The sequence below is a fragment of the Oncorhynchus mykiss genome, chromosome 17 (genome assembly GCF_013265735.2).
Source record: "Oncorhynchus mykiss isolate Arlee chromosome 17, USDA_OmykA_1.1, whole genome shotgun sequence".
NCBI lineage: Eukaryota > Metazoa > Chordata > Actinopteri > Salmoniformes > Salmonidae > Oncorhynchus > Oncorhynchus mykiss.
The window spans coordinates 55,690,043-55,712,005 of NC_048581.1; the positions used below are offsets into that span (position 1 = coordinate 55,690,043).

The following is a 21,963-nucleotide window of genomic DNA, read 5'->3' on the forward strand; positions in this document are numbered from 1 at the left end:
ACGCGCACCGACCCGGGCTGCATGCCAACATGAACGGCCACCGCTACCACCGTGTCATGGATAAACAGCTCTTCCAAGCAAGTGTCTCTGTCATGGACTGAGTGACAGTGTGGATAGTGCTTTCATCCATATTTTGTTGTTTCATTTTGTAGGTCTTTGTTGTTACCTTGCATGATATATGGTGTGTGTGTGTTTGTTTGTACAGGAGCTGGAGGAGAACTTGAGGGAGACCCAGTCAACAGCCCAGCGGATGGAGGCTCACCTGGTCCAGAAGGAGAGGCTCTATGAGGACAAAATTAAGGTAGAGAGGACTTTTTGAGTCAGCCTGCAAATCATGGTCTCAAGGATATCTTTATGTATTGAAAAGTGTGGCCAAGTGAGCGTACTAGTGACTTGGCTTTCTCTGTCCCCCTGAACTAGGTGTACTGTTCGATTGGGCACACCATAGCAAAACAGTTTGCAACAGAAATAAATACATCTGTGTTCTTATTGGACATGGTCAGGTAGTACCTTCGCATTGCACTACTCAGTTTCAAAACATTTTGAACACTGCCCAGGTTCTGGAGGCCCAGATGAAGGTGGACCTGGCAGACAAGGAGAGCCTGGAGTCCAAACGGGCCCAGCACGAGGAAGAGGCCCGGGAGAAGTGTAAACTCCTCAGTGAACAGAAAGCGGTAAGGCCAATTTTCATAAGGAGTAATAAAACGAATACATTGTGTTTGACTTCTTTCTCTCTGCCAGGCTTATCAGTTCTGCTCAAGCAGGGAAACTGTGCTGAAAGACAAAAAAATGAAACAAGGTGCAGCTGGAGAAGTTAACTAGCATACTTGCTTTGTACTTTTTAATTGACTGCGCTCTTTGATTGTCGCCTGTTCCTTACTATATTGCTGCGCAAAGCTGTGTATATTCTCCATAGAGTACTTGCAGGGCAGTACAGTCCAACACTGTTTGCTTTTTGTGAGGGGGGAAATCTCTGCGAATATCAATGTGGTGACTGCAGCTAATAGAGGAGATGGGAAAATTGTATGACTCACATAGGCTACATGTTATAGAACAGCAGTGAGCCAATTAGACTCCCAATTATGGGGCCGTGTGGGCGAGAGCCTCCGAGACTTCTGCCACAGCTTTTGTTTGTTTGAGGACAGATTCTCTGACATGTTTATGGGCAAAGTTTTTTTTTGTTGTTTGTTTTGTTTGGCGCTCCACTCAATTTGTCGAAGGGAATGCTGTCAAGACTGCGATTTTAATTCGGAGTATTCCATTACATGGGGTCACTCTGCAAAGTCCAAGCTTAAGTCTATAATCTAGTTAACGTGATAGACTTGAGTTATCTACCGCTAATAGGCTTTATGATCAGAGCCAGACAACATTTGACATTGACAGAAAGGGTTTTTGGTCTGAATGTAACATTAGCCTATGTATTAGTTTAGCATTTCAGTACAGGGCAAGTCCACGGTAACAGAGCAACACTGAGACTCAGATTTTTCACTTTAAAATGTACGTCAAAACAAAAACCAATGATTGCCAAGTTAAACGAACCATACAACTGTATACACAATCACACCGTTACCTCATCCCACCGTTACCGTCGAATTGCTCTACAGTAGCTTCATTCAGAGCCATATATTTAATGATATGGCTTTTATATTTACTCCCTGTCTGAATATATGGCTCTGGCTACAAATTTCAACCACCAAAAAAAGTTTTTTTTCTTCCAGATGTCTATTTTCATGGAAATGATAAACAATCAACACATATTTTTGTGTGCGATGTACAAATGCGGTCAGATATATTGTCACCCTTGCATTTTATATTCGAGTGCAATGGAGCAGAATGTTCTGTATTTTTCTTTTCAAAACTCTTTTCAAAACGTATCACAGGTGAGAGAGATTACTCAGTAAACGAGAATCATTGCCTGTGCAAACATATACTCGTGTAAACACCCACAGTTTTCAATGTCAACTTATTTTAGAAGAAAGACTGCAAGGGTGCTGATACATTTGACCACATCTGTAAGCTGTAATCGTGCTTATTCGTAAATAGATAGAATCACATTGCATCCATGTCTCAATTATTCACACCCTGGCACAATTTTCACATTATGTTCCCTTAAATTGAAATGGAGGTGGGGGAAAAAGGCCTTAATTTTATTTCATGGATCTAAGTGTGTTGTTTGTGTTACAATTCCCTTTTTCCAGACCATCAACGCCATGGACTCCAAGATGAAGAATCTGGAGCAGCGGATCACCGAGCTCTCTGAGGCCAACAAGTTAGCCGCTAACAGTAGCATCTACACTCAGAAAAACATGTGAGTACCAACAATAGCATCTATACCCAGAACAAAAACATGTGAGTACTAACCGTAGCATCTATACCCAGAACAAAAACATGTGAGTACTAACCGTAGCATCTATACCCAGAACAAAAACATGTGAGTACTAACCGTAGCATCTATACCCAGAACAAAAACATGTGAGTACTAACCGTAGCATCTATACCCAGAACAAAAACATGTGAGTACTAACCGTAGCATCTATACCCAAAACAAAAACATGTGAGTACTAACCGTAGCATCTATACCCAGAACAAAAACATGTGAGTACTAACCGTAGCATCTATACCCAGAACAAAAACATGTGAGTACTAACCGTAGCATCTATACCCAGAACAAAAACACGTGAGTACTAACCGTAGCATCTATACCCAGAACAAAAACATGTGAGTACTAACCGTAGCATCTATACCCAGAACAAAAACATGTGAGTACTAACCGTAGCATCTATACCCAAAACAAAAACATGTGAGTACTAACCGTAGCATCTATACCCAGAACAAAAACATGTGAGTACTAACCGTAGCATCTATACCCAGAACAAAAACATGTGAGTACTAACCGTAGCATCTATACCCAAAACAAAAACATGTCAGTGTGGCGGTCTTTAGAATAGCTTTATTTTCCCATGAGGGAACTTCTTATTTGGAGTGGTTCAAAAGACATTAAACATAGCAGGCCACGCAGTACACCTACTAGGCACAAATCGTAGTCTCACCAGACAGACATACCCGCCTGAGGACAAAGTTACACAAATAATAAACAGCTAGGACAGGGCTGATAAGAAACCCAATATCTCATTATACAAATAAACATATTTATCATACCAATGATCCCAAACTCTGAGTGATGTTTCACATTTTTACTCAGTGAAGATGTACCAGCTGAATACATAGATTCAATACAGTGCAGTGTCCATTAATACCCTTAGCTCTCACCCCCTCCCTTCCACAAAGATGTACTTCAGTACTTTTCCATCACCCAGGATTTCTCTGTGCTCCTCCGTGCATATCACAGGCTTATCATTCAGGAGAGGCCTTGAGTTATCGGGACACATTCCTGCAGTCAACTACATAATTACACTTCTCATACACAGAGATTTAACCTAACTCTCATTTCTATCTCTAAGGATATATCAAAATGGTGTATTCATACTAAGAGAATATAATGATATAAAACAGTAACTTACAATCTATCAGGACAATACAACATTTTAAACCTTCATGTGCAATAGTGTAGGACTTCCCTTGGTTAGCAATCTCAGGCTAGCAAAACCAAAGAGTTGGTGATCTTGTAGCAGTCTGATGTAGCATTGCATTGCATGTTGCATGTTCACAGCATCATTTATGGAGATGAGCAGCGGCTATGGACAATCCATGCCCCTCAATCCACTACTGTCTCCTCCCCCGCCGACTTGTTGCCCCAGCTAGCCCCTCTCGACAGAGTAGCTAGCTAGGCTCTCTCTGCTAGTGGCAATTGCATCCTGCATGGATACCTGGGGATCAGACAAAATGCTAAACGATCCTTTGGTTGGCACCTTTTTATGTTGTTCATTAGTTGGTATTACCACTTCTATGCACTGCACATGCATTTTTACATATATTGTATGCATAAAGTCAAAGTCAACAAAACAGACAGGAGACGGAACTGACACCAGCCATCACCATTACAGCACCAGAAAACCAAATTAAAAAAGACTCCACACCTAACTAAACTCCATCTCCCTCAGTTCTCTTTAAATCATATCATTCCCACCCTATCCCTTCAGAGAACCAAAGTTGCATACGTAACCAGACAAGTTTACTGTTGTTACCCAAAGAATGCATATTTTGGTTGAAACCTCAATGGTCTCCCTCTCTCTGTCTGACTGTGGTTGTGGCAGGAAAGCCCAGGAGGAGATGATCTCGGAGCTGAGGCAGCAGAAGTTCTACCTAGAGTCCCAGGCGGGGAAGCTGGAGGCCCAGAACGCCAAGCTGGAGGAGCACCTTGAGAAGATGAGTCAGCAGGAGCAAAGCAAGAGGAGCCGTCTGCTGGAGCTGGAGACCAGACTCCGAGAGGTCAGAGTTGAATCAAATGTATTGATCCCCAGAGGGGAATTTGGATAAATAGGGGAGAAGCCAGGAAAGAGAAGGGCCCCCTGTATTGTACACAGTAAGACTATGGGCTGGCTTCCAAGACATTGATTAAGCTGAGACAATGAAGCATATTTGTGCTTTTGAAATTGCTTTTGTTGTCCAGGGCAAAGCTTAATCAGTGTCTGGGAAACCAGCCCAAAAAGTGTTGACTTTGGCTGGCATTTACACAAAGCTACTTGCATGCAACTTCAGTTTCAAGTAATACAGTGCCTTCGGAAAATATTCAAACTCCTTTCCACATTTTGTTACGTTACAGCCTCATTCTAAAATTTATTAAATATTATTTTTTTCCTCATCAATCTGCACGCAATACCCCATTTTTAAATGTATATTATTTTGCCCCTTTTTCTCCCCAATTTCGTGTATCCAATTGGTAGTTACAGTCCTGTTCCATCGCTGCAACTCCCTACGGACTTGGGAGAGGTGAAGGTCGAGAGACGTGCGTCCTCCGAAACACAACCCAGTCAAGCCGCACTGCTTCTTGAGGAAGCGGAGGTGTACAGTGCTTCGGAGGAAGCACTGTACACCTGGCGATCGTGTCAGCGTGCATTGCGCCCGGCCTGCCACAAGAGTCGCTAGTGCGCAATGGGACAGGAACATCCCAGCCGCCCCATGGGTCTCCCAGTCGCTGCCGGCTGCGACAGAGCCTGGACTCAAACCAGGTTCTCTAGTGTCACAGCTAGCACTGCAATGCAGTGCTTTAGACCACTGTGCAGAAAACAGGTTTTTAGACATTTTTGCTAATTTATGAAAAATTAAACACTGAAATAAGACATTTACATAAGTATACACAGTAAAAACATCCCCACAGCATGATGCTGCCACCACCATGCTTGGGATGGTGCCAGGTTTTCTCTAGACGTGACACTTGGCATTCAGGCCAAATATCTTGGTTTCATCAGACCAGAGAATCTTGTTTCTCATGGTCTGAGAGTCCTTTAGGTGCCTTTTTGTAAACTCCAAGCGGGATGGCATTTGTGTATTTTACTGAGGAGTGGCTTCCGTCTGGCCACTCTACCATAAAGGCCTGATTGGTGGAGTGCTGCAGAGATGGTTGTCCTTCTGGAAGGTTCTCCCATCTCCACAGAAGCACTATTGAGCCCTGTCAGAGTGACCATTAGGTTCTTGGTCAACTCCTTGACCAAGGCCCTTCTCCCCTGATTGCTCAGTTTGGTCGGGCGGCCAGTTCTAGGAAGAGTCTTGGTGGTTCCAAACTTCTTCCATTTAAGAATGATGGAGGCCACTGTGTTCTTGGGGACCTTCAATGCTGCAGAAAGTTTTTGGTATCCTTCCCGTGATCTGTGCCTCGACACAATCCTGTCTCGGAGCTCTATGGACAATTCGTTCGACCTCATGGCTTGGTTTTTGCTCTGACATGCACTGTCAACTGTGGGACCTTTTTATATAGACAGGTGTGTGTCTTTCCAAATCATGTCCAATCAATAGAATTTAACACAGGTGGACTCCAATCAAGTTGTAGAAACATCTCAGTGATGATCAATGAAAACAGTACCTGAGCTCAATTTTGAGTCTCCTAGCAAACGGGCTGAATACCTATTTAAATAAGGTATTTCTGTTTTTTATTTTTAACAAATCAGCAAAAATGTCTAAAACTGTTTTTGATTTGTCATTATGGGGTATTGTGTGTAGATTGCTGAGGATTTATATATATATTTGTATATTTTTTTATCAATTTTAGAATAAGTCTGTAACTTAACAAAATGTGGAAAAAGTCTGAATACTTTCCGAAGGTACAGTATTTCACCTCGAGCACTGTTCTAAAGAAACAATTCATGAAACAAGGTGCAGTTAATTTACCCACACCCTTGTATTATCCGATCAAATCCAAAGCAATGCCATGACCCTTTAACCTCTGACCCGTCAACCTTTGGTGTTCTAGATGGGCCTGGAGCACGAAGAGCAGAAGCTGGAGATCAAGCGCCAGGTGACGGAGTTGACGTTGTCGCTGCAGGAGCGGGAGTCCCAGATTAGCGGACTGCAGGCGGCACGCCACGCCCTGGAGAACCAGCTGCAGCAGGCCAAGACAGAGCTGGAGGACACCACCGCCGAGGCCGAGGAGGAGATCACTGCCCTCAGGGTGAGAGGAAAGGACGTTGGCAGGTCAACGGGACAAGTCAACCTGCACAGCTGTACACACACACACACACACAACCTGTCATGTAAATCACACCAGAGGTCAAGACTTTTGTTTTATTTTTTTCAGGCCCACAGAGATGAAATCCAACGCAAGTTTGACGCCCTGAGAGACAGTTGCTCAGTAAGTAACATTTATTGGAATTCCAATTGCAGTGAATGTCAATATAGATTAGAATGTGCGTTTAAGCAATGATTGAACTCCGTTCAGTCGTTGCTTTTGTTCCTCACCCCCACCACCACCAGGTGATCACAGATCTGGAGGAGCAGCTGACCCAGCTGAGCCAGGAGAACGCCGAGCTGAACAGACAGAACTTCTACCTGTCCAAGCAGCTGGACGAGGCCACGGACGAGACGGACGACCGCCTGCAGCTGGGACAGGACGTGGACCGCCTCCGCCGCGAGGTGGCCGACCGAGAGATGCACCTCAACAACCAGAAACAGGTGACGGACGTCTGCTCATCATTTGTTTCCTGTACCTTCCAGAATGTTTAAATGTTTGATTACGTTCCATGACTGCTTGGTCACTTAGAAATGTCCTTGTTTTTGAAAGAAAGGCAAAAAAAATTGTCCATTAAAATAATATCAAATTGATCAGAAATACAGTGTAGACATTGTTATTGTTGTAAATTACTATTGTCGCTGGAAACGGCTGATTTATAATGGAATATCTACATAGGCGTACAGAGGCCCATTATCAGCAACCATCACTCCTGTGTCCCAAATACACATTGTGTTAGCTAATCCAAGTTTCTGTGAAGAGGTGACTCCGGGATGCTGGCCTTCTAGGCAGGTTTGCGAAGAAAAAGCCATATCTCAGGCTGGCCAATAAAAATAAAAGATTAAGATGGGCAAAAGAACACAGACACTGGACAGAGGAACTCTGCCTAGAAGGCCAGCATCGCGGAGTCACCTCTTCACTGTTGACGTTGAAACTGGTGTTTTGCGGTTAACTATTTAATGAAGCTGCCAGTTGAGGACTTGTGAGGCATCTGTTTCTCAAACTAGACACTCTAATGTACTTGTCCTCTTGCTCAGTTGTGCACCGGGGCCTCCCACTCCTCTTTCTATTCTGGTTAGGGCCAGTTTGCGCCTTTCTGTGAAGGGAGTAGTACATAGCGTTGTACGAGATCTTCAGTTTCTTGGCAATTTCTCACATGGAATAGCCTTAATTTCTCAGAACAAGAATAGACTGACGAGTTTCAGAAGAAAGTTATTTGTTTCTGGCCATCAATTAGCTTTTAAAATGATAAACTTGGATTAGTTAACACAACATGCCGTTGGCACACAGGAGTGATGGTTGCTGATAATGGGCCTCTGTGCACCTATGTAGATATTCCATAAAAAATCTGCAGTTTCCAGCTTCAATAGTCACTTACAACATTAACAATGTCTACACTGTATTTCTGATCAATTTGATGTTATTTTAATGGACAAAAAATGAGCTTTTCTTCAAAAACAAGAACATTTCTAAGTGACCCCAAACTTTTGAACGGTAGTGTATATACACAGACTCGGCATAGGAAGTGACTAGTGTATCACCTCGTTATTGCAAACGAGAATGAGTTCTCAACTTCTCAATGACTTACCTGGTTACATAAAGGCAAAATCAAACAAGTGACTGGTGTGCCTGTAGAACATTGAGACTCTGAAGACGACGTGCAGCATGCTGGAGGAGCAGGTTGTGGAGCTGGAGAGTCTGAATGATGAGCTGCTGGAGAAGGAGAGACAGTGGGAGGCCTGGAGGGGAGCCCTGGAGGACGAGAAGAACCAGGCCGAGAGGAGGACTCGAGACATGCAGCGCCTGATGGACAACGAGAAGCAGAATAGGTAGACACGCCCACACGCACGGCAGATTATCATACACACGTCAAGCAAGCGACATGCATGCATGCGCACAAGCCTCATATGCACACATGTCTTACACGCTTCATACATAAACACATACACACATGCATGACACACACACACAATACAGTACATACAAAGGTGCTCATGTCACATTTACATATGCAAATGCCTTCACACACACACACACTACAAACCTACTGCTACCCACACACAGCTGTGCGCACACAGGGAGTGTTAATTTTCCATGTGTGTGTAGGTTGCGTGCGGACCAGCGCAGTATCGAGTCCCGCCAGGCGGTGGAGCTAGCGGTCAGGGAGCACACGGCGGAGATCGTGGCTCTGCAGCAAGCCCTGAAAGAACAGAGACTGAAGGCCGAGAGTCTCTCTGATACGGTGAGTCTTGTCTATAGCATGGCACTAGCGACGGCAGGTCCATGGGTTTGATTCTCGCTGGGGTCGCATTATGTAGAAAAACATCATGTACACACTGTGCTGAATTGCTTTGGATAAAAGTGTCTGCCAAATGGCATATATTATATTTTTCTACACAATCTTTGAACTTGTGGTTGTGTGTGTTGTCAGCTGAATGACCTGGAGAAGAAGCACGCCATGCTGGAGATGAACGCCCGCACCCTGCAGCAAAAACTGGAGACGGAGAGGGAGCTGAAGCAGAGGCTGATGGACGAGGTAGAGAGCACTCCGCAAACATTCACACAAACATCAATAAATACGCAATATTGTATTTCATTTAAGTAAGCCTTGTCCGAGCCAGGACAGCCCATAGGGCAGGAGCCTGTCTCCTGTTTGTAGTGTGAGGCAGCTTAATGTACAGGTACACCCCTGGTCAGGACGCTAGTCCAATTTACACAAAAAGTTACAGAAAATAGCTTTTCGATTGTCTTGGAATGATGTGTGTTGGTGTGGTGACCTCCCCACCACAGCAAGGCAAGCTACAGCAGCAGATGGACCTACAGAAGAGCCACATCTTTCGTCTGACACAAGGCCTGCAGGAGGCTCTGGACCAGACTGACCTGCTGAAGACTGAGAGGACTGACCTGGAGTACCAGCTGGAGAACATCCAGGTAACATTACACTCAGTCCCACTCAGACCGTTTTTAACACCGCTGAGCCCAGCTGTTCTCAGCTGGCCTGGGCCGTATTCATTCGGCACCAAACAGACTGAAAAAGGGAGGTACTATGTGGTCTTGTCCAATAAGAAACGCTTTTTTACGTTTTTTTGAAACGTCCGCCGTAGTTGCTGGAATGGCTCAGCTCTTACAGCTAATTCCATGTGAGACGTTAGCTGGTAGCCTGATGCATTTATATTGACATTGATTCTTTCTCCCGCCACAGGCTGTTTATTCTCATGAGAAAGTCAAGATGGAGGGCACCATTTCTCAGCAGACCAAACTGATCGACTTCCTCCAGGCCAAAATGGATCAGCCCACCAAGAAAAAGAAGGTGAGAGAACGCCGCGATGACGGCGAATGGCGCAGTCTGCATAGGGAGCAGATGGTGGTTGTCCCTGGACGGGGACACACAGGCTCAAACACACACACAATACATCTTAATGTTACTGCATGTGAAATGAATGCCACACAAGTCCGTGGCTCCTTCTGAAACTCCGGGTCCCTCTAACTCTAACTCCCTCTCTCTCCTGTTAGGGTATCTTCGGGCGGCGGCGGGATGAGCTGGCGCCCAATGGGAACGGGGCTGGGGGTTCCGGGGCCCAGGCCCAGCCAGCACTGCCCATGCAGTACAGTGACATGAAGGTGGCCCTGGAGAAGGAAAGGACACGCTGCTCAGACCTGGAGGACGCCCTGCAGAAGATGAGGATAGAGCTGAGATCACTAAGAGAAGAAGGTGGGTGGTGTCGCCAACAATCTTATTACAGGACATACGCCCATATTCATAAAGCCTCTGAAAGCAGGAGTTTTTATCTAGGATCAGGTCCTCCCTGTTCATGCAATAAGGGACGGGCCAGTATACCATGGCTAAGGGCTGTTCTTATGCACGTGTAACCGATGTGAAATGGCTAGCTAGTTAGCAGGGTGCGCATGGGTAACGATGCTTCGAGGGTGGCTGTTGTTGTGCAGAGGGTCCCTGGTTCGAGCCCAGGTAGGGGCGAGGAGAGGGACGGAAGCTATACTGTTACACACAACGCAGCGGGGTGTGCCTGGATATAGCCCTTAGCCGTTGTATATTGGCTGTACACCACAAACACCGGAGGTTCCTTATTCCCATTATAAACTGGTTACCAATGTAATTAGAGCAGTAAAAATACATGTTTTGTCATACCCGTGGTATACAGTCTGATATACCACGGCTGCCAGCCAGTCAGCATTCAGGGCTCGAACCACCCAGTTTATAATATTAATTATTATCGAACAGGCCAAACTGATCCTAGGTCAGCACTCCTGTGAGTTGTTTGTGAATCCATGCCCTGATGATTGTCATAGTGTTTGGTTCAAATCCTTGTATCCCTTCCTTGAACTTCTCACTGATCTGACATATTAGGGAGAGCAGTCCAGTGGAATGCTTACTTTATTTACCCTGTCTTCTTCAGGGAAGTGAGGACACATTTTTGGAAGTATTTCAACAGGGTGATTGTATATTAATGATGGAGACGATGTACAGGAAGCAATGTTTCTGGTGTGTCGAAGTGTGCCAGGTATTGCCAAATGCTTAACGGTTCCTCCCTCCCTTCCAGCGGCCCATTTTAAAGCCTCAGAGCACGCCCCGGCCACGCCAGCCTCCGCCCGCCAGCAGATCCTCATGTCGGCCATCGTCAAGTCCCCCGAGCGCCAGCCCAACCCCAGCAGCCTCCTGGCACCCTCTAGCTCTGCGCGATGCAAGGAGAGCTCCACGCCCGAAGGTAAGTCCCACAGCCCCTGCTCTCGGTGTGTGTGTCTCCTCTCACTATCTCTATATATAGAGAACTCTTAATTTTCTTTCTCTCTCATTCTGCTCACAGAGAAGCGAAGGGTAACTTTTGAAAGTAAGTGTATTCCCAGTTTGAAACTGTTGTGAAGAGGTAACCATCTTCCATCTCATTGTGCTTGTTGTATTCATCAAGTCAAATGTTAGTTGTCACATGCGCCAAATACAACAAGGCTTCCTTATGAGCTCTTTCCCAGCAATGCAGTTAAAAAGCAAGAACATTTACAAATAGATAACAATAAAATAGTAACACAATAAAATAACATTAACGAGGCTATATATAGCCTATACACAAGGTGTACCGGTACCGAGTGTACTGGTGTACGAGGTAGTTGTGGTGATTGATTGATTGAGGTAATACTGTATGTACAGTTGAAGTCAGAAGTTTACATACACTTAGGTTGGAGTCATTAAAACTCGTTATTCAACCACTCCACACATTTTTTGTTAACAAACTATAGTTTTGGCAAGTCAGTTAGGACATCTACTTTGTGCATGACACAAGTAATTTTGCCAACAATTCTTTACAGACAGATTATTTCACTTTAAATTCACTGTATCACAATTCCAGTGGATCAGAATGGATTTACATACACTAAGTTGACTGTCTTTAAACAGCTTGGAAATTCCAGAAAATTATGTCATGGCTTTAGAAGATTCTGATAGGCTAATTGACATCATTTTAGTCAATTGGAGGTGTACCTGTGGATGTATTTCTAGGCCTACCTTCAAACTCAGTGCCTCTTTTCCTGACATCATGGGAAAATCAAAGGAATTCAGCCAAGACCTCAAAAAAAGAATTGTAGACCTCCACAAGTCTGGTTCATCCTTGGGACCAATTTCCAAATGCCTGAAGGTACCACGTTCATCTGTACAAACAATAGTACGCAAGTATAAACACCATGGGACCACGCAGCCGTCATACCGCTCAGGAAGGAGACGCTTTCTGTCTCCTAGAGATGAACGTACTTTGGTGTGAAAAGTGCAAATCAATCCCAGAACAACAGCAAAGGACCTTGTGAAGATGCTGGAAGAAACAGGTACAAAAGTATCTATATCCACAGTAAATCGAGTCCTATATCGACATAACCTGAAAGGCCGCTCAGCAAGGAAGGAGCTACTCCAAAACCGTCATAAAAAAGCCAGACTACGGTTTGCAACTGCACATGGGGACGAAGGTCATACTTTTTGGAGAAGTCCTCTGGTCTGATGAAACAAAAATAAAAATGTTTGGGCATAATGACCATCGTTGTGTTTGAAAGAAAAAGGAGGAAGCTTGCAAGCCGAAGAACACCATCCCAACCGTGAAGCAGGGGGGTGGCAGCATCATGTTGTGGGAGTGCTTTGCTGCAGTAGGGGCTGGTGCACTTCACAAAATAGATGGCATCATGAGGCAAGAAAATTATGTGGATATATTGAAGCAACATCTCAAGACATCAGTCAGGAAGTTAAAGCTTGGTCGCAAATGGGTCTTCCAAATGGACAATGACCCCAAGCATGCTTCCAAAGTTGTGGCAAAATGGCTTAAGGACAACAAAGTCAAGGTATTGGAGTGGCCATCACAAAGCCCTGACCTCAATCCAATAGAACATTTGTGGGCAGAACTGAAAAAGCGTGTGTGATCAAGGAGGCCTACAAACCTGACTCAGTTACACCAGCTCTGTCAGGAGGAATGGGCCAAAATTCACCCAATTTATTGTGGTAAGCTAGTGGCTATCCGACAGATTTGGATTTAACATGTTAAATCATTTAGGCAAGACACTCAATTAGTATTTGGTAGCATGTAAACCTCTGACCCACTGGGAATGTGATGAAGGAAATAAAAGCTGAAATTAATCATTCTCTCTACTATTATTCTGACATTTCACATTCTTAAAATGAAGTGGTGATCCTAACTGACTTAAGACAATTTTTACTTGGATTAAATGTCAGGAATTGTGAGAAACTGATTAAATGTAATTGGCTAAGGTGTATGTAAACTTCTGACTTCAACTGTACATTTTGGTTTGGTGATTGATTGAAGTACTATGTACGTGTAGAAAGGGGGTAAAAAGCAGAACGTCTGGGTAGCTGTCTAATTAACTGTTCAACGGTCTCATGGCTTTGGGGTAGAAGCGGTTCAGGAGCCTTTTGCTCCCAGACTTGGTACTCCGGTACCGCTTGCTGAGAGGTCGCAGAGAGAACAGACTTCAACTTGGGTGGCAGGAGTCTTTGACTATTTTTAGTGCCTTCCTTTGACACCGCCTGGTATAGAGGTCACGGATGGCAGGGAGCTCAGCCCAAGTAATGTACTGGGACGTGTGCACTACCTTCTGTAGCGCCTTGCGATCGGATGATGAGCAGCAGCCAGTCAAAATGCTCTCAGTCGTGCAGCTGTATAACTTTTTGAGGATCTAAGGGCCCATCTTTTCAGCCTCCTGAGGTGGAAGAGGCTTTGTCGTGTGCTCTTCACGACTGGGTTGGTGTGTTTGGACCCTGAGTCCTTAATGATGTGGACACTGAGGAACTTGAAGCTGTCTCCACTCCAGCCCCGTCGTTGTGAATGGGGGCGTGTGCGGCCCTCCGTTTCCGGTAGTCCACCATCTGCTTCTTTTGTCTTGCTAATTAATGTCGAGGGAAAGGTTTTTGTCCTGGCACCACATTGCCAGGTCTCTAACCTCCTCCCTGTAGGCTGTCTCATCATCGTTGGTGATCAGGCCTGCCGTCATTGTTAGGTACCAGTGTGCGGCAACACAGTTGTGGGTGAACGTGAAGTACAGGAGAGGGCTAAGCACGCACCCCTGGGGGCCCCCGTGTTGAGGGTCAGTGTGGTGGATATGTTGTTGCCTACCCTCACCACCTGGGGGCAGCCCGTCAAAGTCCAGTATCCAATTGCAGAGGGAGGTGTTTAATCCCAGGGTCCTTAGTTTAGTGATGAGCTTGTAGGGCACTATGGTGTTGAATGCTGAGCTGTAGTCAATGAACAGCATTCTCACATACAGTACGTGTTCCTTTTGTCCAGGTGGGAAAGTGCATTAGAGATTGTGTCATCTGTGGATCTATTGGGGCGGTATGAGAATTGGAATGGGTCCAGGGAGTCTGGGATGATGGTGTTGATGTGAGCCATGACCAGCCTTTTTTGAAAGCATTTCATGGTGTCAGATGTGAGTGCTACGGGGGCGATTGTCATTTAGACAGGATACCTTGGCGTTCTTGGGCACAGGGACTATGGTGGTCTGCTTGAAACGTGGGTATTACACACTGGGTCAGGGAGAGGTTGAAAATATAATTGAAGACACTTGCCAGCTGGTCAGAGCATGCTCTAAGTATGTGTCTTGGTAATCCGTCTTTGTGAACGTTGATCTGTTTAAAGGTCTTACTCACATTGGCTACGGAGAGCGGGATCATCCCCCTCCCTTCAACTGGTTCATGGGGCACATTTACAACGCTAGTCTGCATCTGAGATGCACGTGATGCTGGGCGGGTTATTGACTGAAGGACCAAGTATTAGTATTTAGTAGGCAACAATATGGAGGCAAGAATAGAGAGTGCTTCAGAAGGCTCTCAGGAAAGGCTCCATGCCAGTTGGTAAACAATGTGGGGTTGGCTCTTGGCAAACGCCCTCAAAAAGCAAAGACGGGGTTGCGGTTCAGGACTTCTGGTTTACAGTTGTCAAGACCCAACCCCTGCTGGATTAGGGCCCCAGCAGCACTTTAGACTGGAACATAAAGTGTGTCCTTTGACCAGCCTTTCTTTCTGCAAAGCGAAGTAGATCTGAAACCATCTCTTTTACAAATACCATAGTTAAAGTACATAAACCCATTGTCATTTGCATGAATCGACTCATAACCATGGTTATGTCGCTAGAACTGAAAATATGCACGTGCGGAAAATGAATTGCTATGCCTCATATAGTACTCTCTTTGTCTTGCTGTCAAAACATTTTTGCTTTCTCTTGTCAGGAGTTTTTAAGTGACAAAAACAATACGCAAACTATGTGCATGACCGCTGCAAAACTCACTCATTCTAGTTTTCACTCATTGTCACTCTGTTGTTGTAGAGTACGGGCGTCGCGTGAAGGAGAGGATGCACCACAACATCCCCCATCGCTTCACCGTGGGACTCAACATGAGGGCCACCAAGTGTTCTGTCTGCCTGGACACCGTGCACTTTGGACGCCAGGCCGCCACCTGCCTAGGTTAGTAGTCCTAATGAGCTTTACTGCCTTTCTTTCTCATTACTGCTACCATAGCACTGCTGTTGCGCTCATGAGCAATGTCCCAGACCACTGCATTATGTTCATTAACTGTTCATCAACTATTTCTTTCAACCAAACTTCCCTTTCTTGTGGCCATTACGTTGGATAATTTTTTTTATTATTCCCGACACTCGTGTACAAGTATGAAGATGCAATGCAACAGAGTACTTGTTTTCAGCCAACATAACTGAAGAAAATCACTCCTCCACAATACATGTATTTCCTTCTCTCTCTTCCTGGTCTTCTGTAGAGTGCAACACCCTCTGCCACCCCAAGTGCTCGCCCTGCCTCCCTGCCACGTGCGGCCTGCCGGCGGAGTACGCCACCCACTTCTCAGAGGCGTTGTGTCGGGAGAAGGCCAGCTCCCCTGCCCTGCAGCTCAAAGAGGCCGCTGGCCACGTTCGCCTGGAGGGATGGATGAAACAACCCAGGTCTGTGTTCTCACAGGAGCATCTTTATTGTGGACATTCTTCTGTTTCTACCTACCTTACCTTGCTTTATGTAGAGCACTTTGAGAATTTGTTGGAAAGTGGTTTGAAAATCAAACGTCTTCCTCCTCCTTTTCAGCTTTCTTGGGCATGAGCTCTGGGTAGGGCCCTTGACAGGGAAAATGTAACACCTCTGAATTGTGTGTGTGTGTCTCTGCAGGAACTCCAAGCGTGGCCAGCAGGGCTGGGAGAGGAAGTACGTGGTGCTGGATGGGACCAAGGTGTCCATCTACGACGCTGAACCCAGAGAAGGTACTGCTCCTTGACTTAACTCGCCTTTCTCTTTCAGCAGACTGTTTTGGCAGCGTCTTCATGACCCTTGCCCTCCTGGATCATATTCATAAGGCAACAGTCTGAAACAGAGAGGGTTCTACCTGGACTTGTAGCTGGCCTGGTAGCGTTGCAAAACGTTTTGCTACCGTGTGCCCTAGTAAATGTACTTCTGGTGTGTTTCCAGACTCTCTGAAGCCAGAGGAGGAGTTTGAGCTGTGTCTTCCTGATGGAGAGGTGACCATCCACGGAGCAGTGGGAGCCTCGGAGCTCATCAACACGGCCAAGTCGGGTACAATGCACTTATAGATACTGTACACATGTAGATTAGAGTCCACCGGTGTTTGTCTTGGGCAGAAATAAGTGCTGGTACTCGTTTTGTGCCGGTACTGTTTATATTTAGGTGCAGGAGCGCCACAATACGTGTGAGCTAATGTTCTATAAGAGGAACAGGAGCTCAAGCAGTAGAACATTTGAGGTGCCGGTACTCGGCTCCGGTGAGCTCCTGCCCAAGTCAAGCACTGGGATCCACCTGGCTAATGCACTTGGAGATCAGAGTAGAACTTCTGTTTCCCAGAAAACTCCATCTGGAACACACTAAGTTAATGAACACCTGACCTCTCCCTACATCCTAACTTGTGCAAAACTACCTAAACTGATCCTATCTGATGACTCTTTGCAGGAGTAATTGCACAGTCGTCAAGTAGCTAAACTGCTGAGCCTGCCGCTGTTGTTTTGTATTTGAATGTGATCTGTAGTCTCTGTCCCTTCACTCTCGTATCTTGCTTCTGTCTGTGCTTCTGTCTGTGCTTCTGTCTGTGCTTCTGTCTGTGTGCAGACACCCCGTACATCCTGAAGCTGGAGTCTCACCCACACACCACCTGTTGGCCCGGCCAGTCCCTGTACTTCATGGCTCCCAGCTTCCCAGACAAGCAGCGCTGGGTGGCTGTCCTGGAGTCAGTCGTAGCCGGCAGCAGGGGCTCCAAGGACAAGGTGGAGGCTGACGCGGTGAGTGGACGTATATCTCGAAAGCCGTCTTCAATCTCTAGTCAGGTTGATATTTGAAGTGTTGTTACTTTCGAGGTCTGCGCCGGAGTTCTCCTACTAGTTTACAGATGGAACCCACACTCAAACATGAGAGAGCAAGACTTTCTTGGTGTTTGCCGAGAGAATAGGGTGTACTCCCACTCAATAGTATCTCTTTCTCTCCCCTCCCCACCCCATTCCCTCTCTCTTTGTCTGCATGTTGTCCCTCTACCGTCTGTGTCTGTGGATGTTGTCAATGATTTTATGCGTGAATACATATTTTACACACGCTGTATGTGTAAAATACACTGGGGTGTTGTTGACCACACTGTAGACAGCTGTTCCTAAAAGACAGAAGAACCTCTCCCCACTGGTCCAGGTAAAGAGCTGCACGAGCCTCTGCCTTATGCTTGGGCCCAAGCGTATGCTTTGATTGACAGAGCATGCAGTAAACACACTTACTGTATACATACCCATGCACACACGCTACACATTCAACCTGTCAGTCACACATATAGTGCAAGCACCCGCTCTCTCGACCCTGAAGAGCAGCCACATACCCACACAATGCAGCACCCATGCAGCGCATGTATGTGAGACAACACTGCTGTGCAGCTTTGTCCGCCGGCGCCGTGCGTGCACGTCCAGAGTCTCAATCGCCACACCCGCCCATGCAGCCCTGCGATACAATTGATCGATGGATTGGTCGATCAATTGGTTTGTCTGGTGTACCATTTTCATTTTGATATCTTCCTGTTTTTCTTTTCTTGCGTGAAATGTTGTATGGAAATCGGAATCGGTGCTACATAAGTAAAATCGTTGTATTTATTGCAAACCCACCCCCAATTGCCCATATCCATCCCCGTGTCGTCGCCTGCTTCAACCCCTGCAAACCACTTGCCTCTGTCACGTCCACTGTGTCCTGCAGGCTATATGACCCTCACAACGTCCTGCGTTGACATTAGTAGATACTGGGGGCTTTGTCTTGGTAGAATGCAAGGTTAGGTTTACACGTCACGATTCCCTGACCTGGCCTGTGTTCCTCTCCCTCTCCGACGACAGAAACTGTTGGGTAACTCTCTGCTGAAGCTGGAAGGAGACGACCGACTGGACATTAACTGTACCCTGCCCCTCACCGACCAGGTACGTGTGCGAGTTTTATGCAGGATTGTGCTTCACTATGCATACAGAACCAGGAAACGTACCCAGGGAAAATGTTACCTAAAGTTTCACATTGGCTTTCTCTCTCCCCCGCCATAGATAGTTTTGGTTGGCTCTGAGGAGGGTCTGTATGCCCTGAACGTCATTAAGAACAGCCTGACTCACATCCCCGGCCTGGCCTCCGTCTTCCAGATCCAGATTATCAAGGAGCACGACAAGCTGCTCATAATTACTGGTCAGTATTGTACTATTATAGGCTTTAGCTTCGTGAGCTACTGGAAACATGGTCTTGAAAAAATGGACCCCATTTCCTATACCAGGTATATGCGAGTATCAAACCCGGCTTGCCTGCGGGCCTACAGACTTGTGTTAGCTCCCCGAGCTAAAGCCTGATAGAAGGCATGGGCTCTGGGAGTTAAAATCTGTCTTCAGGTCTCAGAATTTGTCCTTAGCTGGCTCGCCTGCTTAAATAAAGCTTAAATAAACAGGCAAGTTACTCAGCATGTGAGTGTAGTTCACTGAACCATCTCCGCTACAGTACTTGCAGTTTAGCAGTACTGCGATTCTGAATCGTGTTAGTATAGTGCAATAACTGTTGAAACTGATCACAGATGTGTTATATTGGATGGAGGATGCAGTTGGTACTGTATGTGTTTGTTTCTGATATCTGTACCATGTCCCGTCCAGGAGAGGAGCGGGCCCTGTGTCTGGTGGAGATCAAGAAGGTGAAGCAGTCTCTGTCTCAGTCCCATCTCCCAGCCCAGCCAGATCTCAGCCCATACATCTTTGAGACCGTCAAGGGATGCCACCTCTTCTCCTCTGGCAAGGTGAGCCACCGATTTGCGATTCTTAACTTTTCTTCGTGGATTTTTCACCTTATCGAAATAGGACGAAACAATGTTGTTTCAATCATCATTGTTTCAATCATAGCAAATTATTCAAGCACCTTTTCATGTTGTCTGTGCCTTCCTCGAAACTGTGGACACAACTGATTACGCCGTATTTCTGGAGTGATAGTTCTCCCGACTGTGTTGTTATTGGCCCTTGTGCAGATTGAGAATGGCACGTGTATCTGTGCCGCCATGCCCAACAAGATCACCATCCTGCGCTACAACGACAGCCTCAATAAGTTCTGCATCAGGAAAGAGATTGAGACGTCAGAGCCCTGCAGCTGTATCCATTTCACAGGCTACAGCATCATCATCGGCACCAACAAGTTCTACGAGATGGAGATGAAGCAGTACGTGCTGGAAGGTAGGTCAGCAACTCATCACACAGGATACAACATGTTCAAGGTACACTGTTACCTCGGGATAACTAGGGTGTTGTTCATTAGGCACCAAACACACTGAAACAGAGAGAGATTACCTGGGTATTTGTTGTATAATTGGTTGATTGATTGGTGTGGGGACCTCTCTCTTGCAGAGTTCCTGGATAAGAACGATGTGACGTTGGCCTCGGCCATCTTTGCGGCCTCCTCCCACAGTTTCCCCATCTCCATCATCCAGGTCACCCAGGCACCGCAGAAAGACGAGTACCTGCTCTGCTTCCACGGTCAGACATGTTTCATACACACTTCTATAGGCCACGCGTGTGCGTGCGCCTTTGTCTTTCCGTTAGGAAAAATGTGGTGCCGGATATTTGAGAAATTCACCGGACCCATATGCATTGGCTGCATAACCTGATTAGGTGCTTAGAATGACCGAAATCACATTTACATTATGGTATTTCAGCTTAACAGAACATGCAACTCGAGGATGCAATGGCGTGTCATTCCTACCTAATTCTGATGCGCACTTTGAAGATGTTAGAATAACTGTCCACATTTACTTTTCCTCAGACAACAAGATGAGTAACGAACAGCAGTTGGCCTAGGCTATATAAAACAAATATTAAAAACCTGATGGCTGATCCAACCGATCAGAATGTTTAGCTTGAAATGTTGATTAACTATTATTTTTTCACGTTATAAGCGTAACAGTGCACACAAGGCAGTAGACTGTGCGACTGACACAAGCTCACTGCACGTGTGAGTGGTTTAATGTGATAGAAATTAAAATATCCATTAGCAATTTAGAGTGGAGATCTAAAGATGCAAACACTCGTATTGGTTGCTAAAATGACTAGGATTGTGCCTTTGGCTACTGGACAATGAAAGTAAGTTGATTTGAAAAGCAATACAACATGAGAGAAATATGTTACTGGTTTCAATAGAATATGGAAGTCTCAATAAAATAATTGCCTCCAAGTTTTATGGTCGGATTTTGGCTAGGCTACTTTGAAGCAAGGTAAAACATGCCTCACAATATGAGGTAAAAAGTTTCAATTTTCAACCATGTTTTCAAATGCATACTGCCTCCAACTCATTGCAAAGTGATGTGTGATGTGTGATGTGCGGAAGCCTGCTTACTGTTTCCAATGCACTTGAATGGCGAAAGGAAGCGCGCTTCAGTTACCAGTAGAGAAATAAAAGAGTAGCTGTTTTTAATCATGGTCATAAACTGTTTTTAACACGTGATTGCCTTTATAATTGTTAAGCAATGATTGGGCTTACATTTATAAAAGCACGTTTCACTCCCGAAACAAATTAACTAGCTGTTTGAGGAGCTGTAGCAACAGCTCATCCGCTGACAGATTATCCGCTCAAGCTAGGCTCTGTATCTGTAGGCTGTGTGCGTGTGATAATATAAATAATGACTACGCGGCTCATTTAATTCCACAAAATTATGCAAATGAACTTATAGGCCGATACACATGTCCGGTCCAATGTATTTCCATCGACTGGTTTTTCCATCAATGAATAGGCAAAAAATACTTTATTTCCTTTTTTTTTATCGGCTTTTAATTTTTTTACCGGGTCAAAAGCTGTTTTTTTACCGTTTAAAGGAAACCCTGGTCCGTGTGTGAGGGAGGGAGAGTGCCTATGACTGAGTAGTGTAGCCATGCTCTGATGACTGCTACAAAATGTCCGTTATATTTATTTCCACATAGTTTGCAATGCATACCAGCAGTATCACGTATTTCTATTGTGGTGATTCCTTATCCAGAGTTCGGGGTGTTTGTGGACGCATACGGACGCAGGAGTCGAAGTGAGGACATCAAATGGAGCCGTCTGCCTCTCTCGTTTGGTAAGTCAAAATCATTTTACATCGGAAACCATCCTCTCGGAGTGATCCTAACCAAAGCATTGAAGAATTGCCATCTAGTAAAGTGTTATAATAAGACATTATTGGGGCTTGTAACACAGTGCTCCTCTCTATATCAGCCTACAGAGAACCCTACCTGTTTGTGACCTACTTCAACTCGTTGGATGTGATCGAGGTCCAGGGCCACTCTGCTCTAGGGTAAGATCACCTCACTGATCCTTTAC

At 45.5% G+C, this 21,963-nt stretch overlaps 1 protein-coding gene across 6 annotated transcripts in view; it reads left to right on the top strand.

The window, feature by feature from the left end:
• cita (citron rho-interacting serine/threonine kinase a) overlaps positions 1-21,963 on the top strand; it is a 51,671-nt gene that overhangs the window by 24,199 nt on the left and 5,509 nt on the right. For 2 of the 6 annotated variants that reach the window (XM_036950205.1, XM_036950208.1), the window contains exons 19-46: positions 206-301; positions 558-674; positions 2,199-2,308; positions 4,206-4,389; positions 6,368-6,565; positions 6,692-6,745; positions 6,868-7,065; positions 8,258-8,451; positions 8,729-8,864; positions 9,054-9,158; positions 9,413-9,553; positions 9,825-9,932; positions 10,136-10,334; positions 11,182-11,346; positions 11,446-11,469; positions 15,451-15,588; positions 15,899-16,079; positions 16,297-16,388; positions 16,594-16,698; positions 17,245-17,414; positions 17,767-17,811; positions 18,495-18,575; positions 18,693-18,828; positions 19,281-19,420; positions 19,646-19,847; positions 20,019-20,147; positions 21,641-21,721; positions 21,859-21,937. In XM_036950205.1, the coding sequence (XP_036806100.1) occupies positions 206-301; positions 558-674; positions 2,199-2,308; positions 4,206-4,389; positions 6,368-6,565; positions 6,692-6,745; positions 6,868-7,065; positions 8,258-8,451; positions 8,729-8,864; positions 9,054-9,158; positions 9,413-9,553; positions 9,825-9,932; positions 10,136-10,334; positions 11,182-11,346; positions 11,446-11,469; positions 15,451-15,588; positions 15,899-16,079; positions 16,297-16,388; positions 16,594-16,698; positions 17,245-17,414; positions 17,767-17,811; positions 18,495-18,575; positions 18,693-18,828; positions 19,281-19,420; positions 19,646-19,847; positions 20,019-20,147; positions 21,641-21,721; positions 21,859-21,937 (3,608 nt within the window). The remainder of the gene's footprint in view (positions 1-205; positions 302-557; positions 675-2,198; positions 2,309-4,205; positions 4,390-6,367; positions 6,566-6,691; positions 6,746-6,867; positions 7,066-8,257; positions 8,452-8,728; positions 8,865-9,053; positions 9,159-9,412; positions 9,554-9,824; positions 9,933-10,135; positions 10,335-11,181; positions 11,347-11,445; positions 11,470-15,450; positions 15,589-15,898; positions 16,080-16,296; positions 16,389-16,593; positions 16,699-17,244; positions 17,415-17,766; positions 17,812-18,494; positions 18,576-18,692; positions 18,829-19,280; positions 19,421-19,645; positions 19,848-20,018; positions 20,148-21,640; positions 21,722-21,858; positions 21,938-21,963) is intronic. The other 4 variants (XM_021568855.2, XM_036950207.1, XM_036950206.1 and 1 more) reach the window with 4 other exon arrangements.